This window comes from Debaryomyces hansenii (genome assembly GCF_000006445.2).
Source record: "Debaryomyces hansenii CBS767 chromosome A complete sequence".
Lineage (NCBI taxonomy): Eukaryota > Fungi > Ascomycota > Pichiomycetes > Serinales > Debaryomycetaceae > Debaryomyces > Debaryomyces hansenii.
In genome coordinates this window covers 27,190-41,478 of record NC_006043.2, presented here as the reverse complement: position 1 = coordinate 41,478, position 14,289 = coordinate 27,190, and the positions used below count along the sequence as shown (strand labels likewise).

Below are 14,289 nucleotides of genomic sequence, written 5' to 3'. Positions count from 1 at the left end.
GTAGGATTGATTGATATTGCATAGTAAATTTAACAAGAGATGGAGCAATGCAAAAACAAAAACTAGTGGTGCTTCTCTCCAAACGTAACTAAAACTTTTTCACGGAAGGGAAACATAAACTATATTCCATTAAGGTTTTCAATCATATGGAAATAATATTAATAATATTCTTTATTTATTTTTTAGATATTCAGATAGTTTTCATAAAAGTCATAACGAAGTAAAATTTTAATGTAATATGGAATGTGTTGTTATATTGAATGTATATGTAAGATGAAGAAAAATTCTTGCGGTTAGGGTAACAAAAATAGAAATATGATTATTTTGCTAATTTATTGACCAAGAAGTTTTCATTGAGGTTTGCTAATACATAAGATGCAAAAGAATTAGAATGCTAATACACAAAAGAAGCTAAAGGGACTGACCTGATGATACTAGAAGAAGTTAGTTGAATTAACAATTTTTCAATATTACTCAGATCCATGTTAGTACCGTTGGCTTGCTATCGATTTGAAAGTATAGAAGGCTTTTGCAACCACATCCGCTCCTTCGCGCAGACAAGACCCTTGTTTAATAAGTCTCCAAAGGAAAAATTAAGAAAGTATACAAAAAGAAACAATTGAGACAACAAACATTTAATCTTTAATGCATCTATTATTCAAGGAAAGCGAATAATTCGATAACCTAACAAGGATGTCTCAGGGTATTTATTTACTATCAAAACGAAGCTGTTACCTCTCTTTCTTTGAAAGATAGGACATGCTTTATGCTTTACATTACCGAAGATATACATCATTCATAATCAGACGAAAAATAGAACAGTTCATTTCGAATTATTTCGGAATATAAGGGAATACCGCAATCTCATAAAGTTGTTGTTTCAAATACTATGAAGAATGAGTGAATATTGTTCTGGGAACACCTGGATAATGGAGAGATGACTTGAGCTTTAAAGTACTCCACCGTCGCCATGTTAATCGCGAATATAATAATTATTCCAAAATGTTAACTTAAAGCTTCATTTTTCTTACAATAAACAGTTGTACAATATTTCAATTACATAATATAGCTACATATCCATTCTCTTCCCCTAAATCTCTTCTGCTTTCAACAAAGGGCAACAATTCATACGTATGAATTACAAATCCGCCTGAATAGTCAAGTGAGAATAGCTTCCGCAACTATTGCTAGTCTTTCAGTTACGTTACATACAATTCTAGATACGGCAGAGTCTGATTTTATGCGGTTAACTTGTTTAGATTAATTAGAAGCTTTTAAATTGCTTTGTTCATAGAAATTAAAAATAGATTACAAGCTAAGTGAAACAGTATAAAACCCATTTTAAGCTTCATATGCTTTTCGTTCTAATAAAAGTTCAAATTAACGAAGCCTCATTACTAGTAACTTCGTTTGAATACTTTATATTTTTAGATTTGCTATTTCGAGAAACCAGCTTTAGTAAGAACTGTTTTAAAAGTTTGCCGCTTAATGTAAATATAGACTTTTAGTTGCTAAAATAAATGTAAATGAGAGATGGAAAGCAAGTTTATTGTATTCTTATTACAAGGAGTTGCTAGATTATGATGTACAGAGGGTAGCATATAAATACTTATATGAGGCCGTACTTAAGAAGACGACTTAATTAGGGTTTGATACTTTAACGGAACGAAAATTTTCTGCTTGTGTATGTAATACAATGTATTCGAACTAAACTATTAGCTCATTTTAGACGTGAGAGTTGCACATTTGCGAGTGATATTAGAAAGTTTGATTCTAATAATTTCCAAAAAAATCTCAATTCCAATACATAGAAGTGCAGCATTTAGAATATTTTAGCAATAAAAAGTATCGCCACTTCTGGGATTATTCCTTCACCAAAACAATATAAGCCAAAGCTGGTTAAGACTAGATTACAATCACTACAGTACCCTATTATGCTTGCACCTGCCAATTTAAAATATAATAGCATCCTAGCCCTTGATTGCTTGCATCGCACAGTGTAACAGTGTTAGCGAAAAAGTATTTAAGTCTATCATTCTGCCTAACTTGAATTCAATTATTCTTTCAATTCTTTCAATTCTCTCAATAAATTCCAAGTTCAATGAAATTTGACACTGTGATTTTAATCAGTTTAGCTGCATTAGCTACTAGTCAAAATGCCAACACCATTACTGAAAGCCAAGCGGAGATTGTGGTCAAGAAACAGCTTGATTCAAGATCTTTTGGATTAAAGGACTTTTTGTCCGATCATATGCCATGGTCGGGCAAAAAAAACTGGAAGGATCACGAAGGTAAACAGCACTGGAATGATAATGATGGTAAAGAACACTGGAAAGATCACGATGGTAACGACTGCTGGAATGACAAAGATGGCAAGAAGCACTGGAAAGATCATGAAGGTAAGGAGCACTGGAATGATAATGATGGTAAAGAACACTGGAAAGATCGCGATGGTAACGACTGCTGGAATGACAAAGATGGCAAGAAGCACTGGAAGGATCATGAAGGCAAGAAACACTGGAAAGATCATGAAGGTAAGGAACACTGGAAGGATCACGATGGTAAAGAACACTGGAAAGATCACGATGGTAACGACTGCTGGAATGACAAAGATGGCAAGAAGCACTGGAAAGATCATGAAGGTAAGGAGCACTGGAATGATAAGGATGGTAAAGAACACTGGAAAGATCATGAAGGTAACGACTGCTGGAATGACAAAGATGGCAAGAAGCACTGGAAGGATCATGAAGGTAAGGAGCACTGGAAGGATCATGAAGGCAAGAAACACTGGAAGGATCATGAAGGTAAGGAGCACTGGAATGATAAGGATGGTAAAGAACACTGGAAAGATCACGATGGTAACGACTGCTGGAATGACAAAGATGGCAAGAAACACTGGAAGGATCATGAAGGTAAGGAGCACTGGAAGGATCAAGATGGTAAGGAACATTTTTATAAACCTCCTATTGCTATGAAAAGGTCCAATTTTCAAATCTAAACGTAGTATTATCAATAGTTTCTAATCAATGTTTTTTTATTTCAAATGTCAATGTAGTTGTCGATGTTTAATAAAATTATTCTATTATTTGAGTAATCGGAGTGTAGAAATTTCTACGAACTCAAAAGCAATGGCTAGGATTGAGTGCACCAAGGTGTGTAATGGCATATGGACCTATTGCTATCAGGAAAGCCTCATAATGCTAGTTTCAGGAAACCTTTGCCTATTTTTTTTGTATGAATTAAATGTGACATCTTAATTTTGCACCATCATTTTCACTATGGCTTATTCAAATACTTCAAATTCAATTAATATAAACACGGGCATAACCAAAACCGATAATCAATTATGGAATTGTGTAGTTTCATTATTCGATCAAATATACCGTTATATATTAAAACTCTTTAATGGGCGGTCAAAAACAAAAAGTTTCTTTAGCCAAAGCCTGTAAAATGTTTTACCTGATGAATGCTTACCGGCTGTTGACTTACATAGAGCTTTATGAATTTATGAAATTTGTATTTCTGGGACTCTTAATGGAATAATTAAGCACTTGGCTAATTTGACACGGTATCAATTTCAATAGTAGTATTATCCTACACAATCCTTACTGATCCACCACTTGATCTCCCGTAGAAACTATAACCTGTGACATAATGCAGAATTAAGCATATAAATAAGATACATAATCTCTTTAGATCGCTATTCACCTTATCATTTAATCACATTTAGTACGAAGGCTTGTGAACAATAAAAAAAATGTTCGAAATCTGATCTTCTCTTCTCAAATATTAAAATTGTTCGTTCTATTCTTTGCTTTCTCAAGTTCCCTTCCATATTTCCACCTGATTCAAAGTTTCCCAGTTATCCCTATATACACCCAGTAAATAACATATCTGTATCTGGTAATGTCTATTTTTGTACGTATAAATGAAAAAAAGAATAGATCTTACTTGAGTGATCGGGAATTTTGAGCACTTTAATTAGTTTCTTAGCTATGTTTTTTGAAATAAATAGCCAAATACTTCAAAAAAAACATTTACGAAACTATTTCGATTATTTTAAGAGTACTATCAAGTTGTCACGACAATCTGATCTGAACTTATCACTTCTGATCTCTGCCGTTTTTGATTGATCAAGGGATTAAATACAAGTTACACCTGACTTTACTGAATCTAACTTGAACAAGAAATTAGAGATTCTGATTTAGAATTAATTTTAACAAGACCAAATAATAGTGTCATATATTATAGTTTATAAATTAATGTCCGAGAGATTTTCAGTGATAACTGACAACTGGTATACTCTTTCAAAAGCTCGAAGTTAGCCCTTTGACACGATCAATATTGCAATCGCGATCCACTTCATTGCTTGAAGTATTTTTACATTTTGTTCTCTCTAGCTTGTTGCATTTTTTCCATGAACCTCAGTTGAGGAATTCCCTGCACAAAATTATTGAAAGTTTTGATTACTTCTCTAGAACTAGCACTATTAATCAATTGGTCTCTATTGGCCTTTAACAACTGTTTGTTAGCTAATATGGATGGCTCATACAAACCACTGAATTGAGAAACTAAATCATCGTGAACCTTCTGATTAAATTGTTCTACAGAGTCAAAATTGGTCTCATGATACGATTTGTTAATGAATCCTAACTTATTCAATTCTGTACCTGGTATTGGTTTCGCTAAAATTATTGCTTCCGCAGCCTTAGACCAACCTAAACGCAAGAAAAATGTGGAACTACTAGCTCCTTCTGCAACTAATCCTAAAGCTGTAAATGGGGTTATGATGTGCATTTTGGTTTCATCCATAACATACACTAAGTCGCACAATGCTACCATTGCTGCACTCACACCAATTATAGGACCGTTTACCGCAGCAGCTAATACCTTTGTATGGTTGTGAAATACATCAGTCAAAAAGACATTTTTCGATACAAATTCATTTAACCAATACTCATGGCTCAACAAAACCGACGGGTCTAAATTAAGCATGTCTTTACCTCCAAGCTGAGCCCCTGCACTAAAATATCTTCCTGTTGATTGAAGAATGGTTAATACCGTGCCTTCTTCCTTATCAGCCTTCTCCATCAATTTAGCTAATAAGATATATTGAGGTTTATCCAAGGAATTCAATTTTTTGGGGTTATTCAAAGTTATAATTGTTACTTTCTCTCTGACCTCATAGAGAATATCTTTACCTTCCGACATTATTAAATCAATGTAAGCTTCCGTAAGAGGTTAGTAAGAATAAATAAACTTCTTCTCGATATTCGAAATTTATAGTTTTTTAAAATGCGGAGAGAATTATATTCGCAATCGCTTTAACCGACAAACCGAGGTTTCAATTTTATGTGAGCCAAAGCGTTGGCATATAAATTGATAGCTGACTAGCCTCGATCGTCTTATAGACATTTACCGATCCTTAACAAAATAAGATATGAAATGAAACCTGGAACAAGGATTGAGAACCGTTTTGAATTAATTGAGAAATCTGATACTGTTTACGAAGGGGCCCGTCCATTGGAGAAGTTTCTTGAACAAAACAGAAGTGTTTATGGCGGAGAATTTATTTCTCAAGCTATGTATGCTGCTTGGAAGACAATACCAGGTGAAGAATTTACCCCGAACTCGCTTCATGCTTACTTTTTGAAAGTAGGCAATAATGGATCGGTAATAAGATATGAAGTGAAAAAAACTAATGATGGTAAGAACTTTTGCAATAGAACTGTCGAATGTTATCAAACTGAGACGAATGCATTATGCGTCGTCTACATGATGTCATTTTCAAAAAAAAATGACAGAAATAAACTTCGTTCAGATCATAAAAGTCTTGAAGAGGGTAAATTTTCTTTGGATTTCCAAAAGAAACCAAATTTTTACTTCGATAAATACGTTAAAACGATCGATAACATTAATTACATAGAGCATACCCATGAATTTTTTCATCACGCTTTACCACCGGAATTCTTCGACACTAGACTTCCTCCAAATTATAAAAATGTTTCTTTATCTGATAGAGAATTCGGCATGTTCTTTCGAGTTAATGATGACCTCACGGTTGCCAAAGACGTAATAAAATCAAAATTCCTTCTATTAAGTTATATTTCGGATAGTTTCTATCTACCTTCAATTTATAGGGCCTTGGGACATCCAATAGGACCTGGTATGATGAAGGATGTTAATATTTCATTGGATCATTGTGTTAACTTTCATGATGTCAACTTTGATCCTACTCAATGGATGTTTATGAGCTGGAGTTACGATAGGATGGTGAATAACCGAGTATTGGTTAATTGCTTTATATATACGTTAGATGGTACTATGGTGGCAAGTATTAGACAAGAGGGTTTAAGCTTTATCTCAAAGGAAACTTTGCTAGGATCCGATGCTCCTGGTATTCCAAAGTTATGATCCTCCAGGCAAATGAGATACGGTAGCTGATGATTATAAAGTTATACATAAAGTTAATCTAATATGATACATAAAGATAAAGGTTACTTTGTAATCCGAAAAGTTATAACTTTATTGATTATGGGTATATGTAATGGTAATAAAGTTGAGGTCCATGACTATCTATTTCGAAGCCAGAACTATTAATCAATGAGACTTATACAGAGCTTTTGGTCAACCGATATCGTGTTAATATAAAGATTCGAATGAACATAATAACGTTTCTCGTCCTATATTGTAGAATTATGTAGAAAAGAATCATAAATAAAGCATTTTACTACCAACGGAATAATAAGATACTGGATTTTGTATCGCGGTTCTATCTATTTTGAGATAGCTTTATTTCATTATCAATAAAAAAAACAATAAGTTTTTGCAGTTCATTTATACGTTACAATAATTATATGTGAATAATTACCAATGTGTACCAAGTTAGTGTTAGAACTAGACTATTCTCTAATCTTAAGATAGCCTTTTACCCGCTCTGGCGATGACACCTTCATTAAATACCAAGATGCAACACTTCGGTAAGGTTTCCAATTTTCAGAATATTTTTCCATTTCTTCTATGGATAAATAGTTTAACTTCTTTCCTTTCTTACCCAGTGTATTTTGTATAAGCATACTTAATCCTTTTCTAATGCCTGCATCACTAATAGGAAAAATATCCGATCTCTTCATATATAGCAAGAGAAAAATGTCTACAGCCCAGGGGCCAATCCCTTTAAGATCTATCAACAATCTTGCTATATCTTCATTAGACATATCATTTAATTTCTTATCATCATTCAATAGATAATTTTTATCTGAAAACTTTTCCGAAATAATAAGCAAATACCCTGCTTTCCTAAACGATATACCTGCTGATCTCAATCTTTCTGGAGAAGTTTCTTTAACAATTTCAGGTGTTGGAAAATGAGGATGTGCCTTGAATTGATGATCGGGCTCAGTTGACTCGCCTTCTTTAAGAAAAAGTTTAATAAATTTTGTCATTATTGAACGTGCTGCACTTGTAGATAGTTGCTGTGATATTATTATTTTAACAAGTGTTTGATACGCATTCATCTTAACATCCATCAATGTATTTGGATCGTCACAACTTTTAATAAAGTCTGATAAAGCAGGATCTGTCTTTTCAAATAGTGCTATTGCCTTCTCGAAGGAATTATTGCCCAATACTTCCTTGGAATCACCAGAGTAACTGCTCGGCGCACCCTTTTTGCTAGATGTTTTGACGAGCTTTGCCTTCTTTTCTTTCGGGGTTTCCTCATAATACTCATCATCATCTTCTGTATACTCTTTCTTAACCCTTTTTCTTAAAGACCGTACGTTTCTAGTTTCTTTGTTTGGCATTAATAAACGTTTGTAAGACTTTAAAATAAATAATCAGGAGCCTTTTTTTTGGGTAATTGTGAAAATTTGAAAATCCTTATCGCAATCGTAAAGAATAAAAATTGTTTGATGATTTCCCTGACCTATTTTGTCTTTCAGCATAAAATATTATTTAAGCCTCAATTTGACACACAAATTTCCTAACATTATGGTTTACGATTTTACCATGATTTCTTTCACATTTCTGGTAGATTTGAAATTGTTTCTGTAATTGAACCCGTTTTTATACGAATATGTAGGGATTGCAGGTCTTACATTGTGTAACGAATCAAAAAAATAAAGCCTTCTTTCCCCACTGATTTAGGCGATACCCTAGAATGCTTTTGAAATTTAATAACTATGCAGGATTAAAGTATATTAAAATTGATTCAGATATACTTGGGTGCAACACTATCTCCACCTAAATGGCTCAACGGCTACAATGCTAACCATATTTCAAGCTTGTGAATTATTATCTGAGTACTAGCCACAAAATAATTACTACAGAGTATTTTTTTCTAATCGTCGAAGGCTAAGTAAAACCATAATTCAATAATTTAATACATAATCTCATATTTGAATTATGTCTTTTACCCAGCGGAGTTAATTTATCAATATACCAAAATATACCAAAGCTGAATAAAATACACGTTTTTCTGCTCCATTTGTTCCCTCCGTTATGTATTAAGAAATAACACATGTATATTCAAGATGTAAAGTATTCACCTTTTAAAATTTATAAAACTACGGAACAAATGTGGGAATGAAGTTGTGAGAATTAGAAACCATAGATGAGAACATAACCAAAAGCTAATGTAACTAAACCTGATACTCCAATATCTTTCTTGTACTGATAAGAAACTCCAGCTGTTGATGATGAACTTTGATCAGTTGTATACGAACTTGCTGATGATGCAGATGCAGTCTTAGTAGAGGGAGAAACATTGTCAATACTGGAAATTGAAGCAGTCTCAGAGGCATCCGTCGGACTGTAAGAAATATAAGTGCTACCATTAGGATAAATCGTGTTCAATATGGAGGAAAAACTGTTACCTAAATCAGCTACATCAAACTTTATATCCAGGAAATAAAGATGATACGTTTTATTCTCCTCAACTTCAAGAATAGTGTAATCTACCAGACTATTTGTGTATAAAAGGTGGGTGCTGATAACATACACATTGGTATCTGCAGTTTCATTAACTGTGAACAAACCAGTAGTTTGATCAATATTTAAATATCTCGAATTAGCAAATACTCCTTCAGAACTTTCAGTAATTTCAAAATAACCTTCATCCGTAATGAGTCCTGTAAAATTGTAGCAAGTATCACAATCAGCATATAATCCAACTATGCCTTCTCCATTGTATTTAAGTAGAGAATATGTATCAAACTGAATCTCGGAATCGAGATTCAATGAACTTAGGACAAATTCAAAAGATGACGAAGAGACACAAATGGCAGACGATATCAAACCTATAATCAAGGGAATAATACGAACCATGCTCTAGATAGAATTCTTTCAGTAGTCTAAAAAGAATGGAAATGATTCAAACACCGAACACAATGCATATATATATATGTATCTGCATCTAAGCTTTTTTTTCATTTAGTCCTCTATACAATATTCTTGAATTACTATTACTCGTATAAATTATCAGATTAAGCATGCCTTATGGTGTGCCTCTCCACATTTATCTCGGAAAATAATTCCAAGAAAAAGGTCCTGCAGCCAAGTCTCGCGTAGATAAAAAGCAAATCCTTGTAATCATGCATGCATTATCTATTGCATCGATCCTAAGCCAATCGTAGACTTGAACATCGGTATATGACCTGTAACGAAAATTTAAACAGTCGGTAAGTTGCTCTTAAGAAATACACATTACGGTAGAAAAGAAAAGAAAGAAATTCCTACCTGTACTTGGCAATTATGTACTTACTCTCAAGCTTTCAAATTTAACCTATCGGGTTTAATGGGGTAAAGTAAGTTCTCGGCCTTTTCAAATATCAGATTTTAGGCGATTCATTTTCCTCTGTATGATATTGGGGACTAAATAATTTCTCTGAGTCTATCACTTAAAGTGTATATAGTGCTTCAAGTTCCCGGTTTTCTGTTATTTAACCTTATTATAAATCTGCCTATAAATTTATCCAATCATGAAATTATCTAATTTATTCTTAGTCTTTTGGATTGAAACTGTATTAAGTCTTTTACTACCTTTGCATAAAGAAGATTTGGTCAAATATTTAGAAAAGAGGGCTTCCAAAACCACGACACTTGAGAAAGAAGTATGGACTACAATAACAGGAACTAAACATACTACCATTACTCCATTTGCATTTGATGGTGCCACAGTCTCAGCATCACCAATTGGTGATGAGACCACACCATGGGTATCCCTCGATAGCTCAGGTGTCCCTTATAAAGTTACACCCACTGTAAAAGATGGGAAGACCACTAGTCCTTCACCAACCCCAACAAATACTAATTTTCCAACTCCATTAGCGGCTCCTCCCGTACTACGTTGTATGGGAGATAGAGTAGCTGATGGAAATCCATTCTGTATAGGTGAAGGTGCTGAATTCGTTGTTGATGAAACATATTGGATAACTTGGGATCCACTATATTTCAACCCTGATAATGATTCTGAAGGAATCAGTAAAGTCAAAATTAAGGTTCGGCCTTTTCCTAATAATGAAAGTACCAGCCCAATTGAAACTTCAGATTGGCTAGAAAATAAAGATGGCTTCTATGCTTGGACTATAGAATCTTCTGATATTGATTCAGATATGGATGGTTATGCACAAATATATCTTTCTCCATTTAGAACTTCCGATACAGATTCTGAAGAGGAAGATACGGCTATTGGACCGGTGGTGAGACTTATTTCTTCGAAGGGTGATGCCTACACCAAAATATCACGAGTTCCTTCAGATAATAATGACGAGAATGATAGTAGTGATAAAAAAGATGATGGAGGAAGCAGTAATAAAGCTAAGATTATTGTTCCTGCAGTTGTTGTCCCTGTTTTCCTGATATTTTTAATAGCTGGGGCGGTATTTTACTATCTTTTGAAGAAGAGAAAAAACGCTATTAACAAATCATCGAATTCAATTAAGTTAGGTATCTTTGGTAAAAATAAGGGTTATGTAGGATCTAGGAGTCAACGAATGGGTGAATCAGAGTTAACAGAAACCAAATCTCAAGACTCAAGTTATTCTAACAAAGCTGACGGTAAATCAGATCAAAACACTTTCAAAGGATGAAGTTAATTTAATGATCATTCTACCTGAAATTGGTCACAAAGAAATATTCGTATACGAAAATAAAAAACTCTTGTTTATACATTTTTGTATTACATATTTTATAATCAGAAAATTTTAAATACTCATGTCAGTTTAATTACTCTCAGAGGCCTGTGATGGGTCAAAAATTAACGATTTAATATCTTCTAACTTTGTCAAATTATAAATCAGGTTATATGGTGCTCCATATATAAGAAAAATTGCAAAATTGCGTGAATATATCTAAGTATGTAACAACGCTTTCTATAAAATATATACAATTTCAAATCTCTCAGTATAGCAATAAATATCTGGAGCATTTTTCTTCCATGTTTCTTTGACATTCCTCTTTTATTTGATGGGAAAGCAGCTTTGGTCCACAACCAACTACTGCCAACGACTTCAAACCCCCCGCAATATTTTCTTCGCATAAGTGGTTCACCGCTGGACTTATCAATGAAGCGGCAGTTGGTCTAATATAATATACTGTTATATTTGATAGGTCAGAGATTATGGAGGTTAAGTTTGAGTTTGAAGAATTAGTGAGATCAGTTGTTTGTTCAAAATCTTGAATTCTTCCCTTTGACGATGCTTTTGATTAAGTTCTGGTTTCTCTTTTACTTCGAAAGTAGACATTTCAAAGGAGAATCCTTTATCATTTTCTGTGGAGAATTCTTTTGAGGGCCCTGTGTTTGAAGATTCTTCAATAACATCTTTGTATGTTAATATTTTTGGTTTTGGTCTGGTAACATATACGTCTATGGATAAACGGTTGGACTCTAAATATTTGGTTGAGTGTATCAAAATATCTTTATACCAATTTATGTTCTCCAAGTGTCTGATCACCCAGACAATCCTGACTATTGCTCTCTTAGGACTATGCAAATAATCGCATTCTAAATCTCGTTGTCTGATTGTTTCTAAAAGATCCAAGGCTAAGGGAAATGTAAAAGAAGATCCAGCACCAGTACTAAGAAATAATAACGAATCAAAAGTAATTAAGGGCTGATGCTTACCTCGATAAGGACCAGCGAATAATGCAACTAACTTAACTTTATCCTCATCTTGTTCTTCATCTAGTTCAAGTTTTTTGACTCTCTTTATCAATCTTTGTGAATCCATTTTGTTTCCTTATAACCAATCTAATATCACCCGTACTAGGCATGCTTGCAATTGTGAAAGGGTGATACTGTAATCGGCTGATTTTACTCACAGTAAGATAAACGTGCTGACCAACATTCCATGAGCCAATTTTTGGTAAGATCATTGCATACCATTTATTTTGGTTCATTAAGTTTTTAACCAGAACAACTACTTCGACTGTGTCATCATCTAATATTTTGAAATTGGCAAGACCTTTTGTAGGACTAGTACTTTTGTGAACGAAACCAATAATTCTAGTAACAATTCTATCAGCCACGACAATATGTACTGCAATAATTACTGCTGCTTTAGTTCCATTCATGTTATGGAAGAATACAAATAAAAGCAGAATAATTGATAAAATTTTATGTTGAAGTAGGAAAAAATCGTAAGACCATTTCCTGATAAATTTCATGCTTCCCCAAGTTAAAAGAAACATAGTGGCTATGCAATCATTCCGAATATTTGTGGCGGTATATAAATCATAACTTGGAAGTCTAACCCTATCCAATAAGTAACGGTCAACGAAATATGTATGGTTATCATCAACCAAATAAGTCTACCTACCCAGTGACGCATCATTTCGATCCTATCGTGTTGTAATCCAGTGACGGCCGTTACTAAATCATTTTTAAGTATCATAATATTAAGAATAGGTAAATTTCCGATAGCAATCTTTCCAATTCTTTTACCCACAATATAAAATCTGGGTTCATAGTCAATATCTGCAGTTTGGATAACGCAAAATATTCCATTGATAGCAGCATATATGGCTCCTAGAAGAAAAAAACTAGGTTGGAAGTAGAATTTGTTTTTTTTTTAAAAGGGAATTTTATGCCCACGCATCCATTAAGTGTTTCCCATAATTTTGTAAATTGAAACATCCACCTACGTCCCAATTTATTCTCATCTCTTTTACTCCTAGTATATATAGGCAACCAATGGAATATTAAACCAAATAATATTAAACCAAATACACCTATCGCAAATATCATCCATTCTAGAAGATTGTTTCGGTCTCTTTCGACAAAATATTGCTGACTATATGGAATCGCCATACTTAACTTTACTAAAAACTATAAATTGGTTACTCTCTCGTAGTAAATCTAGCATGTATACATTGAATTATATTAAAGAAATTCAATTATAACTCGGAAAACCTGAAGTATACAGCATATTCCCGATACAAGCCTTGTATTTCTGTTTCGCTATTTTATTTTCTTGTGAGCATTATTTAATCAGATAATGCAGATAAAGCACGCGAGCCAAGAATAGTATCTGATTAATCTAAATGCCTCAAACTGAAATAAGATCTTTAGTTTAGTTATAAAGATCAAGGAAGAATTGAAAATAATTTTTATTTTAAGCCATGGCGTATATCAATCTTACAGTATGAAATGTTTATCCTTAGTTACAGTTTATTCTAGTTTTATTGCTTTAGCTCGTGCTAACAATTGGGCAACTTATCCTTCCGTTGCCAAATCTGCCAGTATTAACGGATTTGCTGACCCAATTTATACTAAACTACCCGAATGTGGTCAAGAATGTGTTGATATACCTACAGACAATACGCCATGTCCATATTGGGATACTGGATGTTTTTGTGTTATGCCCCAATGGGCAGGCTTAATAGGTGAATGCTTTGCTTCGAAATGCTCTGGAGACGATGTCGCCAGTGCTACAAGTTTAGCTCTCTCCTTATGCTCGAGCGTCGGTGCTAACATGTTTTTAGTCCCAGCATCTATCACCGCTGTACTTAATGAAGCTGCTGCTGGAAAAGCACAACAGGAGGCTACTACCACTGATTCCTCAGCTTCATCTACAAGTATCAGCGAGTCGTCGATTCAACTGGGATCTGAATCCACAACCGAAAACTTAGCTATGATGAGTGCAAATTATGATATTCTCTCGGTAATTGTTGTTCTTCTTGCCACTTTATTCTTATGATTATACAAGTCACTTACATATATGCTTACTGTTATTTAAGCTTCTTAAGTTTTACAATAAATTAACAATTTTTATCAACCGTATTTCGGAA

At 33.8% G+C, this 14,289-nt stretch overlaps 7 protein-coding genes across 7 annotated transcripts; 4 read left to right on the top strand and 3 right to left on the bottom strand. All coding sequences in view use genetic code 12, as the record gives it.

Moving 5' to 3' along the window:
• Positions 1 to 2,101: 2,101 nt before the first annotated feature.
• On the top strand, positions 2,102 to 2,998 carry DEHA2A00484g (DEHA2A00484p; the record flags this gene model as incomplete). The annotated part of the gene is made up of 1 exon (XM_456355.1): positions 2,102 to 2,998. The coding sequence occupies one exon, from the start codon at positions 2,102 to 2,104 to the stop codon at positions 2,996 to 2,998; it is 897 nt and encodes a 298-aa protein (XP_456355.1).
• Positions 2,999 to 4,380: 1,382 nt separating this feature from the next.
• DEHA2A00462g (DEHA2A00462p) lies at positions 4,381 to 5,211 on the bottom strand (the record flags this gene model as incomplete). Its single annotated transcript, XM_456354.2, has 1 exon — positions 4,381 to 5,211. The coding sequence occupies one exon, from the start codon at positions 5,209 to 5,211 to the stop codon at positions 4,381 to 4,383; it is 831 nt and encodes a 276-aa protein (XP_456354.2).
• A 234-nt stretch (positions 5,212 to 5,445) lies between these two features.
• Positions 5,446 to 6,414, top strand: DEHA2A00440g (DEHA2A00440p; the record flags this gene model as incomplete). The annotated part of the gene is made up of 1 exon (XM_456353.1): positions 5,446 to 6,414. The coding sequence occupies one exon, from the start codon at positions 5,446 to 5,448 to the stop codon at positions 6,412 to 6,414; it is 969 nt and encodes a 322-aa protein (XP_456353.1).
• A 488-nt stretch (positions 6,415 to 6,902) lies between these two features.
• On the bottom strand, positions 6,903 to 7,805 carry DEHA2A00418g (DEHA2A00418p; the record flags this gene model as incomplete). Its single annotated transcript, XM_456352.1, has 1 exon — positions 6,903 to 7,805. The coding sequence occupies one exon, from the start codon at positions 7,803 to 7,805 to the stop codon at positions 6,903 to 6,905; it is 903 nt and encodes a 300-aa protein (XP_456352.2).
• Positions 7,806 to 8,601: 796 nt separating this feature from the next.
• DEHA2A00396g (DEHA2A00396p) lies at positions 8,602 to 9,327 on the bottom strand (the record flags this gene model as incomplete). Its single annotated transcript, XM_456351.1, has 1 exon — positions 8,602 to 9,327. The coding sequence occupies one exon, from the start codon at positions 9,325 to 9,327 to the stop codon at positions 8,602 to 8,604; it is 726 nt and encodes a 241-aa protein (XP_456351.2).
• A 653-nt stretch (positions 9,328 to 9,980) lies between these two features.
• DEHA2A00374g (DEHA2A00374p) lies at positions 9,981 to 11,090 on the top strand (the record flags this gene model as incomplete). Its single annotated transcript, XM_456350.1, has 1 exon — positions 9,981 to 11,090. The coding sequence occupies one exon, from the start codon at positions 9,981 to 9,983 to the stop codon at positions 11,088 to 11,090; it is 1,110 nt and encodes a 369-aa protein (XP_456350.2).
• A 2,553-nt stretch (positions 11,091 to 13,643) lies between these two features.
• On the top strand, positions 13,644 to 14,198 carry DEHA2A00352g (DEHA2A00352p; the record flags this gene model as incomplete). Its single annotated transcript, XM_456349.1, has 1 exon — positions 13,644 to 14,198. One exon carries the CDS (start codon positions 13,644 to 13,646, stop codon positions 14,196 to 14,198), a length of 555 nt encoding a protein of 184 aa, XP_456349.2.
• Between the last annotated feature and the right edge of the window lie 91 nt (positions 14,199 to 14,289).